Source organism: Hippopotamus amphibius, chromosome X, assembly GCF_030028045.1.
Source record: "Hippopotamus amphibius kiboko isolate mHipAmp2 chromosome X, mHipAmp2.hap2, whole genome shotgun sequence".
In the NCBI taxonomy this organism is placed as follows: Eukaryota; Metazoa; Chordata; class Mammalia; order Artiodactyla; family Hippopotamidae; genus Hippopotamus; species Hippopotamus amphibius.
The window spans coordinates 97,800,049-97,818,318 of NC_080203.1; the positions used below are offsets into that span (position 1 = coordinate 97,800,049).

General features: G+C 39.0%; 2 protein-coding genes across 3 annotated transcripts in view; both read left to right on the forward strand.

Annotated features, from left to right (window-relative positions):
- Positions 1-18,270, forward strand: part of MAOB (monoamine oxidase B) — a 124,403-nt gene that overhangs the window by 82,477 nt on the left and 23,656 nt on the right. For both annotated transcript variants that reach the window (XM_057717750.1, XM_057717749.1), the window contains 5 exons: positions 3,927-4,031; positions 4,782-4,873; positions 9,698-9,839; positions 13,547-13,696; positions 14,675-14,834. In XM_057717750.1, coding sequence (XP_057573733.1) covers positions 3,927-4,031; positions 4,782-4,873; positions 9,698-9,839; positions 13,547-13,696; positions 14,675-14,834 — 649 coding nt within the window. The remainder of the gene's footprint in view (positions 1-3,926; positions 4,032-4,781; positions 4,874-9,697; positions 9,840-13,546; positions 13,697-14,674; positions 14,835-18,270) is intronic.
- LOC130841623 (NADH dehydrogenase [ubiquinone] 1 alpha subcomplex subunit 5-like) lies at positions 10,040-13,540 on the forward strand. The gene has a single exon (XM_057717751.1). The coding sequence runs from the start codon at positions 10,226-10,228 to the stop codon at positions 10,565-10,567; it is 342 nt and encodes a 113-aa protein (XP_057573734.1). The 5' UTR covers positions 10,040-10,225; the 3' UTR covers positions 10,568-13,540.

Genomic DNA, 18,270 nt, shown 5'->3' on the forward strand with positions numbered 1-18,270 from the left:
TATTAAATACGACTTTTTTAAAAATAAAAGAAATGAAGTCTCCTTGGAGAAATGGCAAATCCTAGGGCTGGGGCAGAGACAATAGACGATGAGCTTGGAGAGTCTTCTAGTTCCAGAAATGAAGAAAGTGCTCAAGAAACAGAAGGATGAGGGCATGTCAAAAGGACACAAGAGCTCCCAACGACCACAGATGGAACAATTTGAGCAAGAAAATAAATAAGATAGTATTGGATTATAACCCAAAGTATAAAGTGAATAAGTCCATACTGATATAAATGAAAGAGTGAATAAATAAACAATAGGGGAGAAAGAGACAAATATTCCTTAGAGAAGAATTTTAAAAATTTATGTGGATACCTCCCTCCAGGAAGTAGTAGTCATCTCCTCTTGAGGATGGACTAAACTTAGTGACTCTCTTCCAAAGAACAGAGCAGGGAGAGGGGAAAATATAACTTTATAGTGGAGAAAGCTGGCAGGCACCACCTTAACCAAGGAATCAAGTTAATATCAGCAGGGATAAGTCAGGTGCCCCTAGAAGTGATGTGATGAGAAGGGCACCTTGCTTGTGTTATGTTTTTCTCCCGAACCCACGACCCCCATCTAAAAATGAAAAAAAAATTCACACAGATTCAGATTTAGAGACATTCTACAAAATACCTGACTGGTATCCTTCAAAACTGTCAAGGTCATGAAAAACAAGGAAAAACTGAGAAACTATCACAGACCAGAGAACAAGGAGACTTGGTGACTAAGTGTGATGTGGTATCTTTTGCAAGATCCTAGAACAGAAAAAGTACATTAGTTGGCAAACTGGTGAAGTTGAATAAAGTCTGAAGTTTTATAAATAGTGATGTACCGGTGTCAATCTCCAGGTTTTGAGAAATGTATGATGGTAATGTATGATGCTAACATTAGGGAAAACTAGTTGAGAGGGATACAGACACTTTCCGCACTCTCTCTGCAACTTCTCTGTAAATCTAATATTCTAAAATCAACAGTGTACTTAAAGCATAAAAGTCAACAAGTGTTGGTAAGGATGTGGAGCAAGTAGAACTCTCATACATTTCTGGTGAGAATGTAAAGCAGTAGAACCACATTGGGAAAATGTTAAACTTGAAAAGTTAAACATACACCCACCATACAGCTCAGCCATTCTGCTCCTAGGCATCTATCCAAGAGAAAAAAATATCTGTCTAAAAAAAGACCTGTACAAGGATGTTCATAGTAGCTTTATTCACAATGAATCAAAACTGGAAATAATCTTCAACAGAGGAATGGATAAACAAACTATGGTACATCTATACAATGGAATACTACTCAGCATTCAAAAGGGACTGACTGTCAAGCAAAAGAAGCCAGATAAAGGTGGAATCATACCACATTTTTAAAAAATTTTAAAACAGGCAAAACCAATCTATGGTGACAAAAGACTGATCAGTGGTTGTCTGGGGCTAAAAAGGAGGCAGGAATCGATTGGGAAGGGGCAAGAGAGAACTTTCTGGGGTGATGGGAATGTTTTATATCTTGATTGTGGTAAAGGTTACACAGGTGCTTACAGTGTGTCAAAAACTTCCCAAATCATGCATTTAAAATGGTTTCTTTGGGTGTAAATTATACCTCAATAAAGTTGATTAAGAAATGTGATAGTTAATTTTATGTGTCAACTTGGCTAGGCCACAATACCCAGATATTTGATCAAACACTCTTCTAGATGTTTCTGTAAAGGTATTTTATTTTTATTGTTTAAATTTTTATTTTTATTTTGGGCTGCCTTGGGTCTTCGTTGCTGCACTTGGGCTTTCTCTTGTTGTGGCAAGTAGGGGCTATTCTTTGGTGCAGCGCCCTGGCTTCTCAGTGCGGTGGCTTCTCTTATTGCAGAGCATGGGCTCTACACACGCAGGCTTCAGTAGTTGTGGCTCGTGGGCTCTAGAGCGCAGGCTCAGTAGTTGTGGCGCATGGGCTTAGTTGCTCCTTGGTATGTGGGATCTTCCCATACAAGGGATCAAACCCGTGTCCCCTGCATTGGCAGGCGGATTCTTAACCACTGCACCACCAGGGAAGTCCCTGTAAAGGTATGTTTTTAGATGAGATTAACATTTAAATTAGCCTTTGAATACAGCAGATTACCCTCCATAATGTGAGTAGACCTCATCCAATCAATTAAAGGCTTTAATAGAAAAACACTGAGGTCCCCCAAGGAAGATGGAATTCTGCTAGCAGATGGCCTTTGGACTTGAACTGCAACTCTTCCCTGGATTTCCAGCCAGCCAGCCTGCCCTGTAGATTTTGGACTTGCCAAGCCTCTACAATTGCCTGAGCCAATTCCCTAAAATTAAATTAATCTCTCTCTCTCACTGCCCGCTGCTCCCCCACCCCCAACATCCTATTGGTTCTGTTTCTCTGGAGAACCCTGACTAATACAAGAAGAAAAGTAAGCCTGTATGATAACTACTCCCTGAGAACCTTAGGGCCTTGTTGGAGAATGAAAAACAATATGAGCATAGAAATAATTATTAAAATATTTTCTGTGACTACAAAATCAGTGTGAGATGAATCTTTGCCGAATGACTGAGAGTTATTGTGAGATTTTGGTTGACTGTGGACCTTGAGTTACCCCAGTTTGGTTGCAAGATGATGTCAGAATGCACAGCCTGACTTCTGACTCAGGTTTTCAAATGAACCTAAAGTGGTTTCTGTGTCTGTCCCTGAACTGCCGTTAACAACTTAAGCCTCCCAGAGACGAATTGCATGCTGTCATATTAGTAATCCTTGGAGAAATACATGCCCTTTGTCTCTGTGTCAAGGTGTCTCTGCTCTTCTGGGAGAGCCAGGTAGTGTAAACATGTCACAAGCAAAACCTTAAAGTTGTCTTTTTTTTTTTTTCTCTGGCTGTGCTGCTTGGCTTCTGAGATCTTAGACCCTGACCAGGGATGGAACCCAGGCCACAGCAGTGAAAAACGCCAAGTCCTAACCACTGGAGCACCAGGGAACTCCCTAAGTTGTCTTTTCTTTCTTCTTTGACCTTGATCTCTGGGAACTCCTCTGTTGACCTAGCATATCTGATTCCTTGCAGACGCTTGCTGGACCCTGTTTTGTGGCCCTTCCTACAGATACCTGCATTCCTGAAATTGGTTTTTCATCACCTTCTGTCTTGGGTAGTATTTACAGCTGTCATTTTCTGACCCTCCACCATGCAGAGTCTCCTGGCTCTGAGATATTTGCAACTATCATTGGCAAGTATGAGATTAGGTAACCCCACTTCTGTACTGGCATTTACATTTTACATGGTAAGGGTTCCAGTTTCAAAAAGAAACCCTTTCTATTGTGTTTGGTGTGGCACCAAATTTATTTAGGTAACAGGGAATTTTGATGGAAATCTTTTTTTTTTTATAAATTTATTTATTTATTTAATTTATTTATTGGCTGCATTGGGTCTTCATTGCTGCACATGGGCTTTCTCTAGTTGCTGCGAGTGGGGGCTACTCTTCATTGTGGTGCGTGGGCTTCTCATTGTAGTGGCTTCTCTTGTTGTGGAGCGCGGGCCCTAGGCACATGAGCTTCAGTAGTTGTGGCACATGGGCTCAGTAGTTGTGGCTCACGGGCTCTAGAGCACAGGCTCAATAGTTGTGGCGCACGGGCTTAGTTGCTCCATGGCATGTGGAATCTTCCCAGGGCAGGGCTCGAACCCGTGTCCCCTGCATTGGCAGGCGAATTCTTTACCACTGCACCACCTAGGAAGTCCTTGATGGAAATCTTAATGCTGAAAAGTTAAACTGGGTTCTGAGGACACAAGGAACTAAAACACTTAAGTGTATATCACATATTGATAACATGATTTTGCTTACAGATATTTAACAACTTGGCATACTTTACTACTTTTCCATTGTAGTAAATGTTTCCTTTTAAAACTATCTTGTATCTCACAGGGCAAATCCTACCCCTTCAGGGGCCCATTACCACCTGTGTGGAATCCAATTGCCTACCTAGATCATAACAACCTTTGGAGGACAATGGATGACATGGGACGAGAGGTAAAGCTTCCTAAAGCTTCTTTGATGACAGTTGTATTCTGCATAATAAGTTTAGTATTTAAAAGAAAGAAGATGAAACATGTCACCAGTGTCTAGCACATTGTGTAGGACAGTAACTTGTCAGAAAGATTTGTGAGATGAATAAATGAACTTGTTTCTAAAAGTTCAAGTTCAAGTTCAAGTTCAACTTAAAAAAGAATGAGACATCCAACAGGCTGCTATTTGCCTGCTACTGATGAGAGGGGGGAAGATCTTATATTATCCAGCCTTCCTGGGATGATGTTTCTAATTTAGAATATACTCAGGACATAGCAAGTAAGACTTCTGGGTCTTTGAGTCACCACCATGCCCAAACCTGCAGCTCCTAAGTAAATATAGACAGAGCTTAACCTGAAACTCCAATTTAGACATGATTTAGTGCAGCTGTCTGATCTTTGTTAAGGAGTTGAATTTCTGAATTGTTCTCTCTAAATTATAATAGTAACTTAGTAGTTGATATTGGGAAACAGCCCGATTACAACATAGCCTTCATTTATGGTACAGGAAAAGTTATCATAAATTAAATATGGATTAAGTGAATAGGAAAGCTACACAGACAACATGGATTGTGCAGTAAAAAGCCACTATTGGGGGAATTTGGAAAACTTGTTTTTTCCTTCTTTGAATTAGAGTTTTTAATGCTTTTGAAATAGTTATTTAAAATGGAAAATTACATTTGCTTTTCCCCTCTGAATTGTCATCTGAATATAGATTCCCAGTGATGCCCCATGGAAGGCGCCCCTTGCAGAACAGTGGGACTACATGACAATGAAGGAGCTGCTGGACAAGATCTGCTGGACAGAGTAAGACCCACCATTAGGTGCAGGCATTGACTGTGACCCTCTTTCAGGTTTATTTAGCAATTCCATTCAGCAGCTATGAGATGAGTTGCTGCTTTGTGTCTCTGACCACACCATTTGGCCAGGTGGAGTGTTGAAAAATATTGGAACCATGTCCCGCCCTAAAGATGTCTATATATCAAATCTACTTCTTCGGAATAGTTTTGCATTGCAAAGGTGGTATTACCCCCTAAAGTCCTCAGGACGGACCACATTGTGCCACCTCCCTTATTTAGAACAGCTTAAAGGCCATCAGCTTAAAGATCTCATTTATCAAGCTGTTGATGTAGGGATACTTGTATACTCCTCACTGGTGGTCAAGTATGGAGAGAGTGAATCAGCACATGCATTTCGAACACCTATGGGATGGAGTGCCACTCTTCAAAGCTTTGAAGAGGAACTTCTAGAGAAGTTCTCTGGATAGTTCACAACTGTCCAGGAAACATAGATGACTGGACTGACTGCACCCCATTAGGGAGAAATGTGTAGCATTGAAAGAAAGTGTTCATATGAGTCAAGAATTAAACTATGGTTGGCAGAGTTGGGAACTATATGTGAGCTGTGGAAGCTATATAGACAGAGAGTGTGAAAAGGCCTCACTGCTCTTGGACAGCAGGGAAAAAGGAAAGGATGATAAGCGTTCCATCCCAAGCACGTGGTGAATGTGTGGTAAGCAGAGTAAGAAAATGGCATTCCTATGAGACGGTTCATCCATGCTAAACAGCATTAATTGCAAATAAGGCTCTGGGGTTGGTCTTCATTCTCTAGGCATAGGGCAGGGAAGTTGGAATATTGGCAACTAAAAGTAAAAAGTTTTTAGGGATATCTGAATCTCAGATATGAAAATAACCAAAAGACATAAAATTTACATACTTCTTCATATGTAAATTCAACTCTAGAATTTAGCTTAAAGAAGGAGAGAGAAAAGAGAGGGAAAAAGAGAGAAAGGGAGAGAGGGAGATTCAAAGCATTATTTTTAAAAGGAAAATCTAAATGTCCCATAATAGAAGATTGGTTAAATTAATTGTGGTTTGTCTGAAAACTGGAATGCTCTAAAATCTTTAAAAATCGTGTTGTAGAAGAATATTTAATGGCTTGGAAAAAATCATAGTGTTAAACAGATAGAAAAGCAGGCTGTTATCAAGTATGTACAGTGTGATATATGACCTCATTTCTAAAAAGAAAACTGTGTGGGCTCTGAAAGCAATGGGCATCCATCAGAATGTTTTTTAACATTTAATATTACAGTGCAAGCAGTTACCACATCATTAAAATTCTTCATCAAACATCATATTTCACGGTTGGTTGCAGACTATTACATGGGAAGTAGATACCGTAATGTGTGTATCTGTTATCATTTGACATTTTAGTTCCTCTATGAGGAACATGTATTTCTCCCATGTCTTCGGCCTTGGAAAGCAACCACTTTTGAAAGAGTAAAACCCTTTTATTGTCACAAAATCAATGCTTATTATTAATTACATCCTTTTTAACACTCATCTGATGCTATTTACCACTTGCTTTGAGAATGTAGTTTGTAATACAACTTAGTTTGTAATAAATCACAGTGTTTACTTTTAAATTTTATACCTGAGATTTTCAAATATAGTGAGTATTTTTTACCTGCATTTGTTTTATAACTCCTGCTCTAAAAAGCTTTTAATAAATTCATTTGGTCTTCTCTCTCCAGAGACCTTTGAAGCTCATTGAAGACAGGACTAATTATACTTCTTTGGTCTCATAGAGATCTGAGTTTTTCTGCCATAATCCTTGGCCTAATCCTCCTCTTAGTGAATATTCTAGGTTCCTGGCTGACAAAATAAAGCATTCTGAGATGTTAGGAATATATGAACACAAGGCAATTTTTAAATTTTTCCTGAGTAAGATAAGCATGATATCATTTCCTGATTTTCAAGGAAGTAATCCCCAGAATATCCAACCAACCATGGTTCAAACTAAAGCACAATCATACATTCAAAGACTAATGTTGATCATTCTTTCTGTTATTATCATTTATAAAGTGCTTTTCAGAAATATAGATTAAATTTATGATGTGGTCACAGATATGTAAATACACTTTTTAAAACCTATAACTAGAAAAACAATGCACCGAAATGAGTCTAGGGATTATCTTTTGGGGGGCAGAAATGTGGAAGATACTCATTCTCTCATCTTTTTATTTTATAAATTTTCCAAATTTTATATAATATGTATATATTTTTCACGTAGAAAATATAATAATGTTTATTTTTGAAAAAGTCAATGGGGCAAAGAACATGAAAATATTATTGCACTAGCTTCCTTGACCTTCCATCCCTCAGGTACTGTTCCTCTCATTTCTTTTCTCACTAAAGTTCCCAGAGTAAATCAAATAAAGGATTAGGAATGGCCTGGCCCTCCAGAGACAATTACTTTTAGATCTCCCTTGATTTCAAACCAGGGTTATTTCTTCCTCACCAAATAGTCAAAGGTAACAACTAGAATCACAGCACTATTTTTATGTTTAATATTGGTTATCTAGCTAGGGCAACATTGGTTTCTAGTTATACAACTCCCTTTACCTTATACAATCTGAATGCTCCTATACAATAAACAACAAAGAAAACAGGACATCAGGAATCAGCAAAGGATGTTTTCACTTTGAAGTAATAATTTAAACCAATCTTTGGATGTTTGCTTTAGAGAGATGCCAAAAATTGCCTCTGCAAAGAAAGCATGAGTCAGCAATTTCCATCCCTTCAGTTATCATGAGGAATGTTGCAAAACTAACTTTGTCACTTCAACATACATATTATACTATTTGCACGCTGAATGATGGGGACTGTCACAAGGTGGTTATGGTTGCAGACATTGTCCCAAGTAACTGGTATGTGTTTTGGGTGTGATTCTACAAACTTCCAGAGTCAAGGGACACTTGGGTAGAGAGATGTCCCTTGACAAATATTTGTCCCTGCAAAGTTGTCAGCTGACTATTTATAAAGTATTTTGAGGTATTAAAAGTATGAGGTTTGAATCAGGTATAATGTGGTTTGCAGTTGTACAATTTGGTGAGGTGTGCGCTACATATTATTAACTTCCGGAGACTCAGTCTCGGGGAAAACTAATAACTGTTATTTTTATGACAGATTGATAAGACAATGGGTTTAAAAAACCACGAAGTGTGAAAGAGTTCAATAAATGGAAGATGGTATTATTTATTGCACCCATTGTCAGCACTACCAGGGCAAATTCTGCCTCAGTTATAACCAGATTAACAACACGCAAACTTTATGTCAAAGTCAAAAGTGGGGTTGGTCCTAATTAAAGATATCCCAGAGTACACATTACTACTGGTGAATCTTAGGATCTGTTAGATTTAACTGAGTTGTTGGAAGTGCATGAGATCATTCACTTTCTGGTGTGGCTCCAGGTAGGATATAACCTCTCATCATTTAGCTGTCAACCTCAAGCAAAAGTTCATCTATCTATACTCTGTTAATCACTTTTTCCCCTCATCCATTCTTTGAGCTGGTCTTCCATTAGATAGTAAAATAACTGAATAGCATATCCTTTGAGCATTACGGATCACTTAAAAATAATGTTTAGGGAGTTCCCTGGTGGCCTAGTGGTTAGGATTCCAGGCTTTCACTGCCGTGGCCCAGATTCAATCCCTGGTTGCAGAACTGAGATCCCGCAAGCTGTGTGGCATGGCCAAAACATAAAGTAAAATAAAAATAATGTTTAATTGGTATTTCTTATCAACCATGTATTCATTTCATCTAACAAGTAATCTATTAAGTGCTTACTATGTGCCAGACACTATTTTATTAAGAGGACACTATGGTGAGCCAGAAAGTTAAGATCCCTGTCTCACTGATTGGTATTATAGTAGGGGAGACAGCAACAAAAAATAATAAACTGATAATTAAGACAATTTAAGACAGTGAAAATAGTTTTAAAGATACTACACTATGGTAAAATGATAGAGAATGCCAGGGTGCTGAGAATGTAGAAGCTGGCGCTCATTTGCATAGACATATAAGAGTTCATCTTTTTGAGGAAACAGAATAAGTAGAGAAGGTACAGGATGAGATAGGAAAGGTAGGCATGGGTTAGATCACTTAGGACTTTGGCGGCCATGGTAAAAGATTTGAATCTTATTCTGGTTTTGATAGGATGCCACTGGAGAGTTTTAAGAGAGGGAATGGCATGATTTACACTCTAGAAACAACACCATGGAGGGGAGGGCAATAAAAAGGTTTTGGCCTCAAGTGTGGTAAATAGATATTAGGTGAGGACAAGTGGAAGGAGAGAGACCAGTCTGGAGGAAATAAGTGTAATAATCCTGGCCAGAGATGATGCCAGATTGGTGGTAATGAAGGTGGAGTGATATGGTGGGAGACAACAGGACTTCCTGGTGGATTGGATGGGGGGAGAGGGATGGAAAGAGAGAAATTAAGGTTGATTGCTGGAGTGTTGGCCTTAGCAAGTGGGTGAATGGTGATGCCTTTTACTGAGACAGGGATGACTGGAAAAGTAGCAAGTGTGTGGGGAACAAGCATGACAGCATATAATATGGAATACAAGCTGATTCTGAGTTAGGTCTTTTGATTAAGGGGAAAACACATCTCATTGTCCCAAAATCTCTGATGTCATGCTTTATAATATGTGATTCTAGTGACTGTTTTCTGCAACTTGCCAAATTGTGCTCCACTTACGCAAGTAAGTTTACCGCTTGAATAATTTCCAGAGAATGAAGAAGATGCTTCCTTGCATTTGCCAATTTTGCTCTTCTTTCTTCTTGAGCAGATCTTCGAAGCAGCTTGCTACTCTCTTTGTGAACCTGTGTGTCACTGCAGAGACCCATGAGGTCTCTGCTCTCTGGTTCCTGTGGTATGTGAAGCAGTGTGGGGGCACGACCAGGATCCTCTCAACAACCAATGGAGGGCAGGTACCCATTCATACCCCGACTGTTCCAACAGAAAACCACCACTGCCTAAATGAAAGATTGTCATCATCCTTCAGTCATAAAAGGATGAAGCAGGAGACAGGCTTGTGGCTTTTTGAGCCTGATCATAGCAGCTCAAAGTAACTTTTGAAAGGGACGGTCTGTTGTTAGGTACCCAGGGCGACAACCCAGTGGCCAATGTCATTTTAAAATTAGGCTTGTCTCTTTTTTCATATATTTTTTGCAATTTTCCATTTGGATATACATCCGGTGATTATTTGATCAGTTGGCAAGAGAGAATCTGATGAACATAACTTGAGTATTTCTTGGAAAGCTCAACAAAGTCAGAAACATATTTTCAATTTAAAACACACACACCAGGAGCTGTCATGGCGAGCTTGCTTAAGAAGACCACTGGCCTTGTGGGATTGGCTGTATGTGAGACTCCACATGAGAGGTTAAAAATATTGTATACAAAGATTCTTGATGTTCTTGGACAAATCCCTAAACATGCAGCATATAGAAAGTATACAGAACAGATTACAAATGAGAAGCTGAGTATGGTTAAAGCGGAACCAGATGTTAAAAAATTAGAAGAGCAGCTTCAGGATGGCCAAATAGAAGAGGTGATTCTTCAGGCTGAAAATGAGCTAAGTCTGGTGAGAAAAATGGTGCAGTGGAAACCATGGGAGCCTTTAGTGGAAGAGCCTCCTGCCAACCAATGGAAATGACCAATATAAACATCATTAAATGACTTGTGTGTTGATGGGAAACTGATGTAATTAAATATTCTATTATGTTAAAAATATTTCCATATTATTGACATCTTATAATCAAGAAAACTGATACAGCACATATTTAGGAGATTTGTTAGAATCGTTGATTATGGTAATAGGGACTTGTGAATCAGTTTTTGATTTGTAGAGCATTCATTCAAATTATTTTGGAGATATTTTTTAAAACAGGGGTTGTGGGAAGATTTGAAAGTTAATTGGAAAAATTCCTATAGATCTTCAGTGCAGGAGCCATATTCAAAAGGTGAAGTATTTTTAGTAGTATCTTCAACACATCATTTTTTTTATTGTGAAAAAACATAAAAGGTACTTAATTATTATTGTTTAAACAAATTTGTAGGTCACTGTTTGAAAGTGAAGTAGTAAGAAAAAAAACTAATCAAATTAGAATTGATTGTACACTTGAGAAAATTGATTTGGTATTTGAAAGAAAGATTTTTATTTATAGTGGTAGTTGGAAAAACTTTTCCTTTTGTCTCATTTTTAAGGAAGTTAGCTTTCTGGCCCTTTGCCTTTAGTTTTCTTGATCAACCAAAGTATCAGTACATTAGGATAGAGATAGAATTTCTGTAAAAGAAGAGACACTAAGAGTTCCTAAAGTTTATTCAACATATATATGATAGGCTTATATTCAAAACATCTTAGTTGTAAGGTTATAACTTCCAAGTGGAATCATTAAGTAGTTTTCACTAATTTCCAATATGAGTGCAGCTGGGTATCAAACAAGATAAATGCTATTCAAAGAAGAGGCAGTTTGGTAAGTTTAAGGTTAAACAAAAATAAAATTACTTTTCATGTGTCCTCACCTTTTCTACCTAGCCTCCTCTCATTTCTCAATATTTAATTAAATTTGGCAGTTCTTACCTTCAAAGATAAGAACAAAGTACTTTTGTTTTTGTGTGTATGTGTGCAAGTATGCGTTTTACTATCTCTTGTGGCAAAACAAAACCTTTCAGAATGAAGAAAAAATGTATTTTTCTTTTTTTCCAAATTCCCCCTCTTATCTAGCTATAAATTGAATACTAAATGAGTATTTATAGTGGATTGAGTTAAATTTTAGCATCCAGACTGCAAGAGAAAGCTTCTGTGTGGGAAGTGGGAAAAGTATGAGAGGGCGAGTCAAGTCCAGGGGCTCTCATTCCCAGGTCCTAGCACTATCCTGAACTCAGTGGAGCTCACTATCATGACTAAGTGGAGGCAAGCGGACAGCTTCTCAAAATGACCTACTTATTTCCTTCTCTGTAAAAGAAGTAGAATTTGTGATTTATAACTTCCTTTTCAGTTCTAACCATTTGCTTTAATATATAATCTTATCGAGGTCAAAATATATAATTTTAAAGCATGTTTGCATAGCTGCGTTCGAGCTATTTTTCTGGCCAACCATTTTTTCAGGTCCTTTGGGTACTTGAAAACAGAAAGATGACTTGATACATACTTCCATTTCTCCCATGATCCTTGGGCATCCTATATATTTCACCAGCAGTGCTCCTGTGGCTGTTAATAAAAGGGGACTTTATATGATGTTTACATTAGAAATGCTAGTTGTAGTAATCATTGTAATAATAATGACTAATGTTTGTTAATGTTTGCCAGGCAATTTTGTAAGTACTTGAGTAATGTTATTCATTGAATCTGCCCTACAACTCTTAAGAGTGAGAAAAAAAAAGAAAAAAAGAAAACACATGCACCACATGGAATTCATTCATTCTTTTGTTTATTGCATATTTCCTGGGCCCCAGCCTTGTATAAGGCGCTAGGCTGGGCACAGTATGAAATGGATTAGAGTCCTTAGATAATCTCCTTGACAGTCATTTTCCTTTCCTCCCCTTCCTCTTCCTGCCCCCTCCTCCGCCTCATCACCCTCTTTCTTCTCCTCCTCCCCCTCCTGTCTCTTTCTCCTTCTCTGTTACCTTCTTCTTCCTAGACCTATTTGAAATAGTCTTTTTAAAAATTAACTGAACTGAAAATTTAGGAGGAGGCAGTCAGTTCAACTCTATGCACAATCACACAGAGCATTTGGAATCTTCTGCAGGTGGGTGTGGTGAGGTGAAATGACCTCAGTGGCCACAAAAACAGCAGGTCCCTGACCCAGGGTGAGACAGACAGACTGTAACACGGACTAAGCTGGCCTCGGGATGGGTGGGCCAGCAAGATTCTGAGGCTGAGTAACACGGAAAGGGGAAGCAGGCCTAGGTGTGCTCAGGTAAGTTGTGGCCCAGCAACCCAACCCAAGGATGCAGGTAGGACACAGAGCAGGGGTTGTGGCCAGGCAGGTGGGACATGGGAGTCAGGCTGAGGATGTCCAGCTGGGTTTGGAGCCTGGGAGCCCGTCAGAACATAACCTGGAAGGTGGCTGTTAGAAAACCTGCAGTTTTGTCAATAGCCAGCAATCATTAGTTAGAGAACAATGGTGAGGACTTCCCTGGTGGTGCAGTGGTTAAGAATCTGCCTGCCAATGCAGGGGACACGGGTTCGATCCCTGGTCCAGGAAGATCCCACATGCCGTGGAGCAACTAAGCCCATGTGCCACAACTATTGAGCCTGTGCTCTAGAGCCCGTGAACTACAGCTATTGAGCCTGTGTGCCGCAGCTACTGAAACCTGTGGGCCTAGAGCCCATGCTCCACAACAAGAGAAGCCACTGCAATGAGAAGCCCACACACCACAATGAAGAGTAGCCCCTGCTCGCCACAACTAGAGAAAGCCTGTGTGCGACATGAAAGACCCAACACAGCCAATAAATAAATAAATAAATATTTTTTAAAAAAGAAAACAATAGTGAAAGACACTACCCACAACAACAACATGAAATTGTATACCTCTCACAGTAAAGATACGTGAGGAAAACCAGCAGCTTAGTAATTTATATCCATTCCTATATTTCCTACCCACCTCTTGGGTGCTTTTTTCTTTCCAGGAGAGGAAATTTGTGGGTGGATCTGGTCAAGTGAGTGAGCGGATAATGGACCTCCTTGGGGACCGAGTGAAGTTGGAGAGGCCTGTGATCCACATTGACCAGACAGGAGAGAATGTCCTTGTGGAGACCCTAAACCGCGAGGTGTATGAGGTAACCAAGAGCCTTAAACCAGGGAGAAGAGACCAGAGTCCCATAGATAACTAGAGCTTAAATAAAGCCAAGAATATTCTAAACTTCATAGACAATGTCTTTGCCCAAAGTGAAAAAGTTCCATCTGAAAGAAAGGAAAAGGGAACCATAATATTTGGGGGTGAGGGGAGAGATTTATAAAACATATATTATCAACCCTCTGTATTGGGCTCCTACATAATTAGAAAAATCAAAGAAAATATTTATTTGATAAATATCAAGTGCTTCCTATGTGCCTAGGAGTTGGGAACATAGCAGTGAACAAAACAGATAAAATTGTCTGCCTTCGTGTGGCTTACATTCTAGTGAAGGAGAAAAGTTGTAATCAAATATATAGTTAAAATATAGACTATGCCAGATAGTGATGAGTACTGTGGAAAAAACCAAGCAGGGAAGGGGAAGGGCATGTGCCAGAAGGTGGGGGTGGGACCACTGATCATGAAATTTTAAATAAGGTCATCAAGGAAGGCCTCACTCAGAAGATGATGTTTGAGCACAGAACCCAAAGAGATGAAGAATTGAGCCAGGTGGCTCTCTGAGGAACAGTTTTTCAGGTAGACTGAACAGCCAGTGCAAAGGCCCTGAGGTAGGAGCAAGCCTGACATGATATTGTAACAGGATGGTAGTCAAAGTGGTAGAATTAGGAGGACTGAGGGGAAGAATAATAGAAGATGAGCTCAGAGATGTGACGGGGTTCCTTTCATGTATGACCTTGAAAGTGACTATGACGAACTTGGCTTTGACTCCAAGTGTGATGGAAAGTCATTGGAGGTTTTGAACTAGGGAACGAGAGCTCATTCTGATTCTAACAAGACCCTTCTAGTTGCTCTAAGAAGAGACTGAGTGGGGGACTGGGGTAAAATGAGGGAGAAATGTTAGAAAAAGAGCAAAAACAACCCACCAGCAATGTTTAATCACGTCCTTTTTTTTTTTTTCCAGGCTAAGTATGTGATCAGTGCTATTCCTCCTGTTCTGAGCATGAAGATTCATTTCAATCCCTCTCTGCCAATGATGAGAAACCAGATGATCACTCGTGTGCCTTTGGGTTCAGTCATCAAGTGTATAGTTTATTATAAAGAGCCCTTCTGGAGGAATAAGGGTGAGTATTTTCCTCAGGCTAAAATGTCCAAGAGACTTGGTGCAAAGTCATACATTTGCATGTAACTGTTTTTCTTAGAATTCGGAGGTAAAATATTCATCCAGGTTCTAAGGTCAATTCCATCGAGTAAAGTACATTGGCACAAACTCATGGAATTAACTTCCCTTAGAATATGATCAACTCTTTTTATAATTCAATATAAAGTTTACTTAATCCTTTCACAAAATCTTGTGAAAATAGGTTATTAACATTTTCTGATACAGTTCTTTAAAGCATGAGTTTATAGAGCCATTTACAAAGGTGAGGATTCTGAAAATTTCCAGGCAATTTCTCACTAGTGTCCAGATTCTACTATATGAAATTAAATTCACTGACTCCTTCATATATATTCAATAAGTGTGCTGCTCTACTGGATAGAACATTACAGGGATGCCTGCTAAAGTACTAGATTCTGCAGCAATGGAAATATTTCAGAGCGGCCCTATCCAGGACAGTAGCCACCAGCCACGTGGGTGGATACTGAACACTTAAAATGTAGCTAGTGAGACGGAGGACCTGAATTTTTCAATTTTATTTCATTTTAATTGCCTTAAAGTCAAAAAGCCACACATGGCTATTTCATTTTAATTGCTTTCAGTTCAAATGTAAAAAAAGCCACATATGGTCACTGTATTGGACAGCACCATGCTAGAGTCTTATCACATTTACTCTCATCACACCTCCTTTTCTTCCAAGAGGAGGGCACACAGGAACAGTTAGTACCTGGGACTGAGGGCAAAGGGAAGGATGGACTGAAATGAGGAGCTAGATTGCAGAAGGGAGAGGACGGTTGTGCTGGAGGCAAAGGGGGAAAGTTTCATATTCTTACCTTAGGGTGGTTCTTCCTGTATCTACCCCTTTCCGCCACATTGCAGCCTCCTAATTCTCCACCTTTGCAGGAAATTCTATTTAGGACTGTCATTGGATTGGTGCATCAGTTGAGCAAGTAATCTATCTTTTGCAAAGGATGGTGCAGGGACCCATGGAGAGCTTGCTCGTGCTAAGCTGCTTCCTCTCGTGACCCAGGCCACCTGTTTCAGACAGCTGGCTGCTGGCAAATAGATAAGGTTTAGGATGATGGAATGGAGATTTTTTTTCTCTTAATGACTCAGAATACTTTTATTTATGGAGAGAATCTCTAGCTTTTCATCCATGTCTGCAGACCTTTATCTTAGGTCAGCAGTGTGCTAGGCAAGTTCATTGTTAGGTACTAGTATCAAAAAGAAAATCCAAGATGCAAACTATTATGTATACAATGAGTAAACAACAAGGTCCTACTGTATAGGACAGGGAACTATATTCAATATCCTGTGATAAACCGTAATGGAAAAGAATATGAAAAAGAATAGATGTATACGTATAACTGAATCACTGTGCTATACAGCAGAAATTAACACAACATTGTAAATCAACTAAACTTCAATAAAATAAATTAAAAAAAAAAAAGAAAACCCAAGTTCTCCATCCTCAAGAAGAGGCTGGGTCTGACTCGGTCCTTATTGGAATGAGCCTTGAGTTACACTTTAAAAAATGATTGTAGACACGAGAACCTCTTCAAAGCATTTTTAATTTCTTTTGAGAAATTGAATGTATTTCCTCAACCAACCACTATTGAGCACCTATTGTACGACAGGCGCTGTGCTAGGCATTGGGAATTCAAAGGCATGTTTCCTTGCCCAGAAAATCCAGACTTGGGATGAAGCCAGTCTTGTAAGCTGATAATTGTATTACAATGTATTCAGTACACTGTTGATGTTACCGAGGGCTCCAAAACTCACATCCAATATCATTCCTGTTACCTTGATAAGCGATTCAATAACAATATTTTGAAGTATTCTGTAAGGGAATGAAATTTGAGGAAGCTAACTCTTGTAACAGGGTCTTTGCTTTGCGTCAGACTTTCAGTGCCATCCCTAAAAGCACTGTGATTAATAAGTAGTACAAAAAGCTCAGGAGATACGAGCTAACCAGATTCCAAGAGGGTGATTTTTGCAGCCCCCAGCAGCCTAGCACAGTGACTGGCACATATGAAGCACTCAGCAGTCAATCAGTCAAGATTGCTGTTTGTTTGTTTTATATAAGTGCAGCACGGTTTGGACTATTAAAGAGAAGGTAACTTTTTGCCTTTTGGTACAGGTAGCCCCAGCCAATTCTTGATGACTTGTAGAATGATTGTCCCAGGAATTCACATCTTTGTGAATTTACAAGGAAGGGCCCCCTCTTCTTTGCTGGTCTCCCACCAAATCATCCTAAGCTCAGCCACCCTCACCATCAGCACCCTGCCCTCCTGGGGTCCCTGTAGCTTGGTGGGGCGGGGCGGGGGGGCTGCATCACAGCCACCTTAGCTTTGCCTCCCATCCCCATTTACCTGCAGAGAGCAGGCTCTTGCCAAATCCTTGTACCTTTCAGTATCCCTTGCTTTTGTTCATCTACTTCATTTCTGTTTTCCCTTAAATCTAATATCAACTTATGTTTAAAATGACGGAAGCAGTACCTGCTTTTTTTAGAAAAATACAGAAATGAACTTATTCACTATACAACTTTCAAACAATGAAAGTGTATGAAAAATGTCCCTCTCCAGTTGCCTCTCCCCTTAGGGAACCACTGTTAAAACTGTAAGTTGTTTATCTTTAGCGATTCATTGTAGACATAGGTAATACTTTCAATATATTGTACATATGTATTGAAATGTATATATACTTTAAATGTATATTAAATAATATGTATAACATTTATATGAAAATATAATTGTAAATAAATGTTATATATTTTCCCCAAACTATTATTTTTTAAAAACATAATACACATTATACTGAAATTTGTTCTTTCCTATTAATGGTATGCCACAGACATTTCTCCACATCAGCGCATTTAAATCTACCTCAGTTCAACAACTGCATAAACAGTATTTCACTGTATGGCTCTATCAAAATGTACCCAGTAGTTTTGCTGATGATAGGCATTTCCATTGTTTCCAAGTTTTTGCTATTATACACTATGCTGCAATAAACAGCTTCCTTCATATTGCTCTGAAGATTTGAATAGGACCATTTCTTTTTGATAAATTTGTGAAAGTGCAATTATGAAGTCAATGGTTTTAACTTTCTGCCAATCAGTAGGGGGAAATATCCCATTTATCTATAATTTGTAAGTTTTATCATTAATAAGGCTTCAGGGCTATGTGAAATCATTTTGTAAATTATCTATTTATCCTGTGCTTATTCATTTTTTTCTGTATGTGTTGCAAATATTTTCTCCCAGTGTACCACTTTTTAAAAATTTGTTTGTGGTGGTTTCATCCTACTATGAAATATATCTACATTGGGCTTTTCTGGACCAACAATTCTTTTCCACTGACCTTTCTCACTGGGTTCCAAATATTTTTACAGCCCTATAT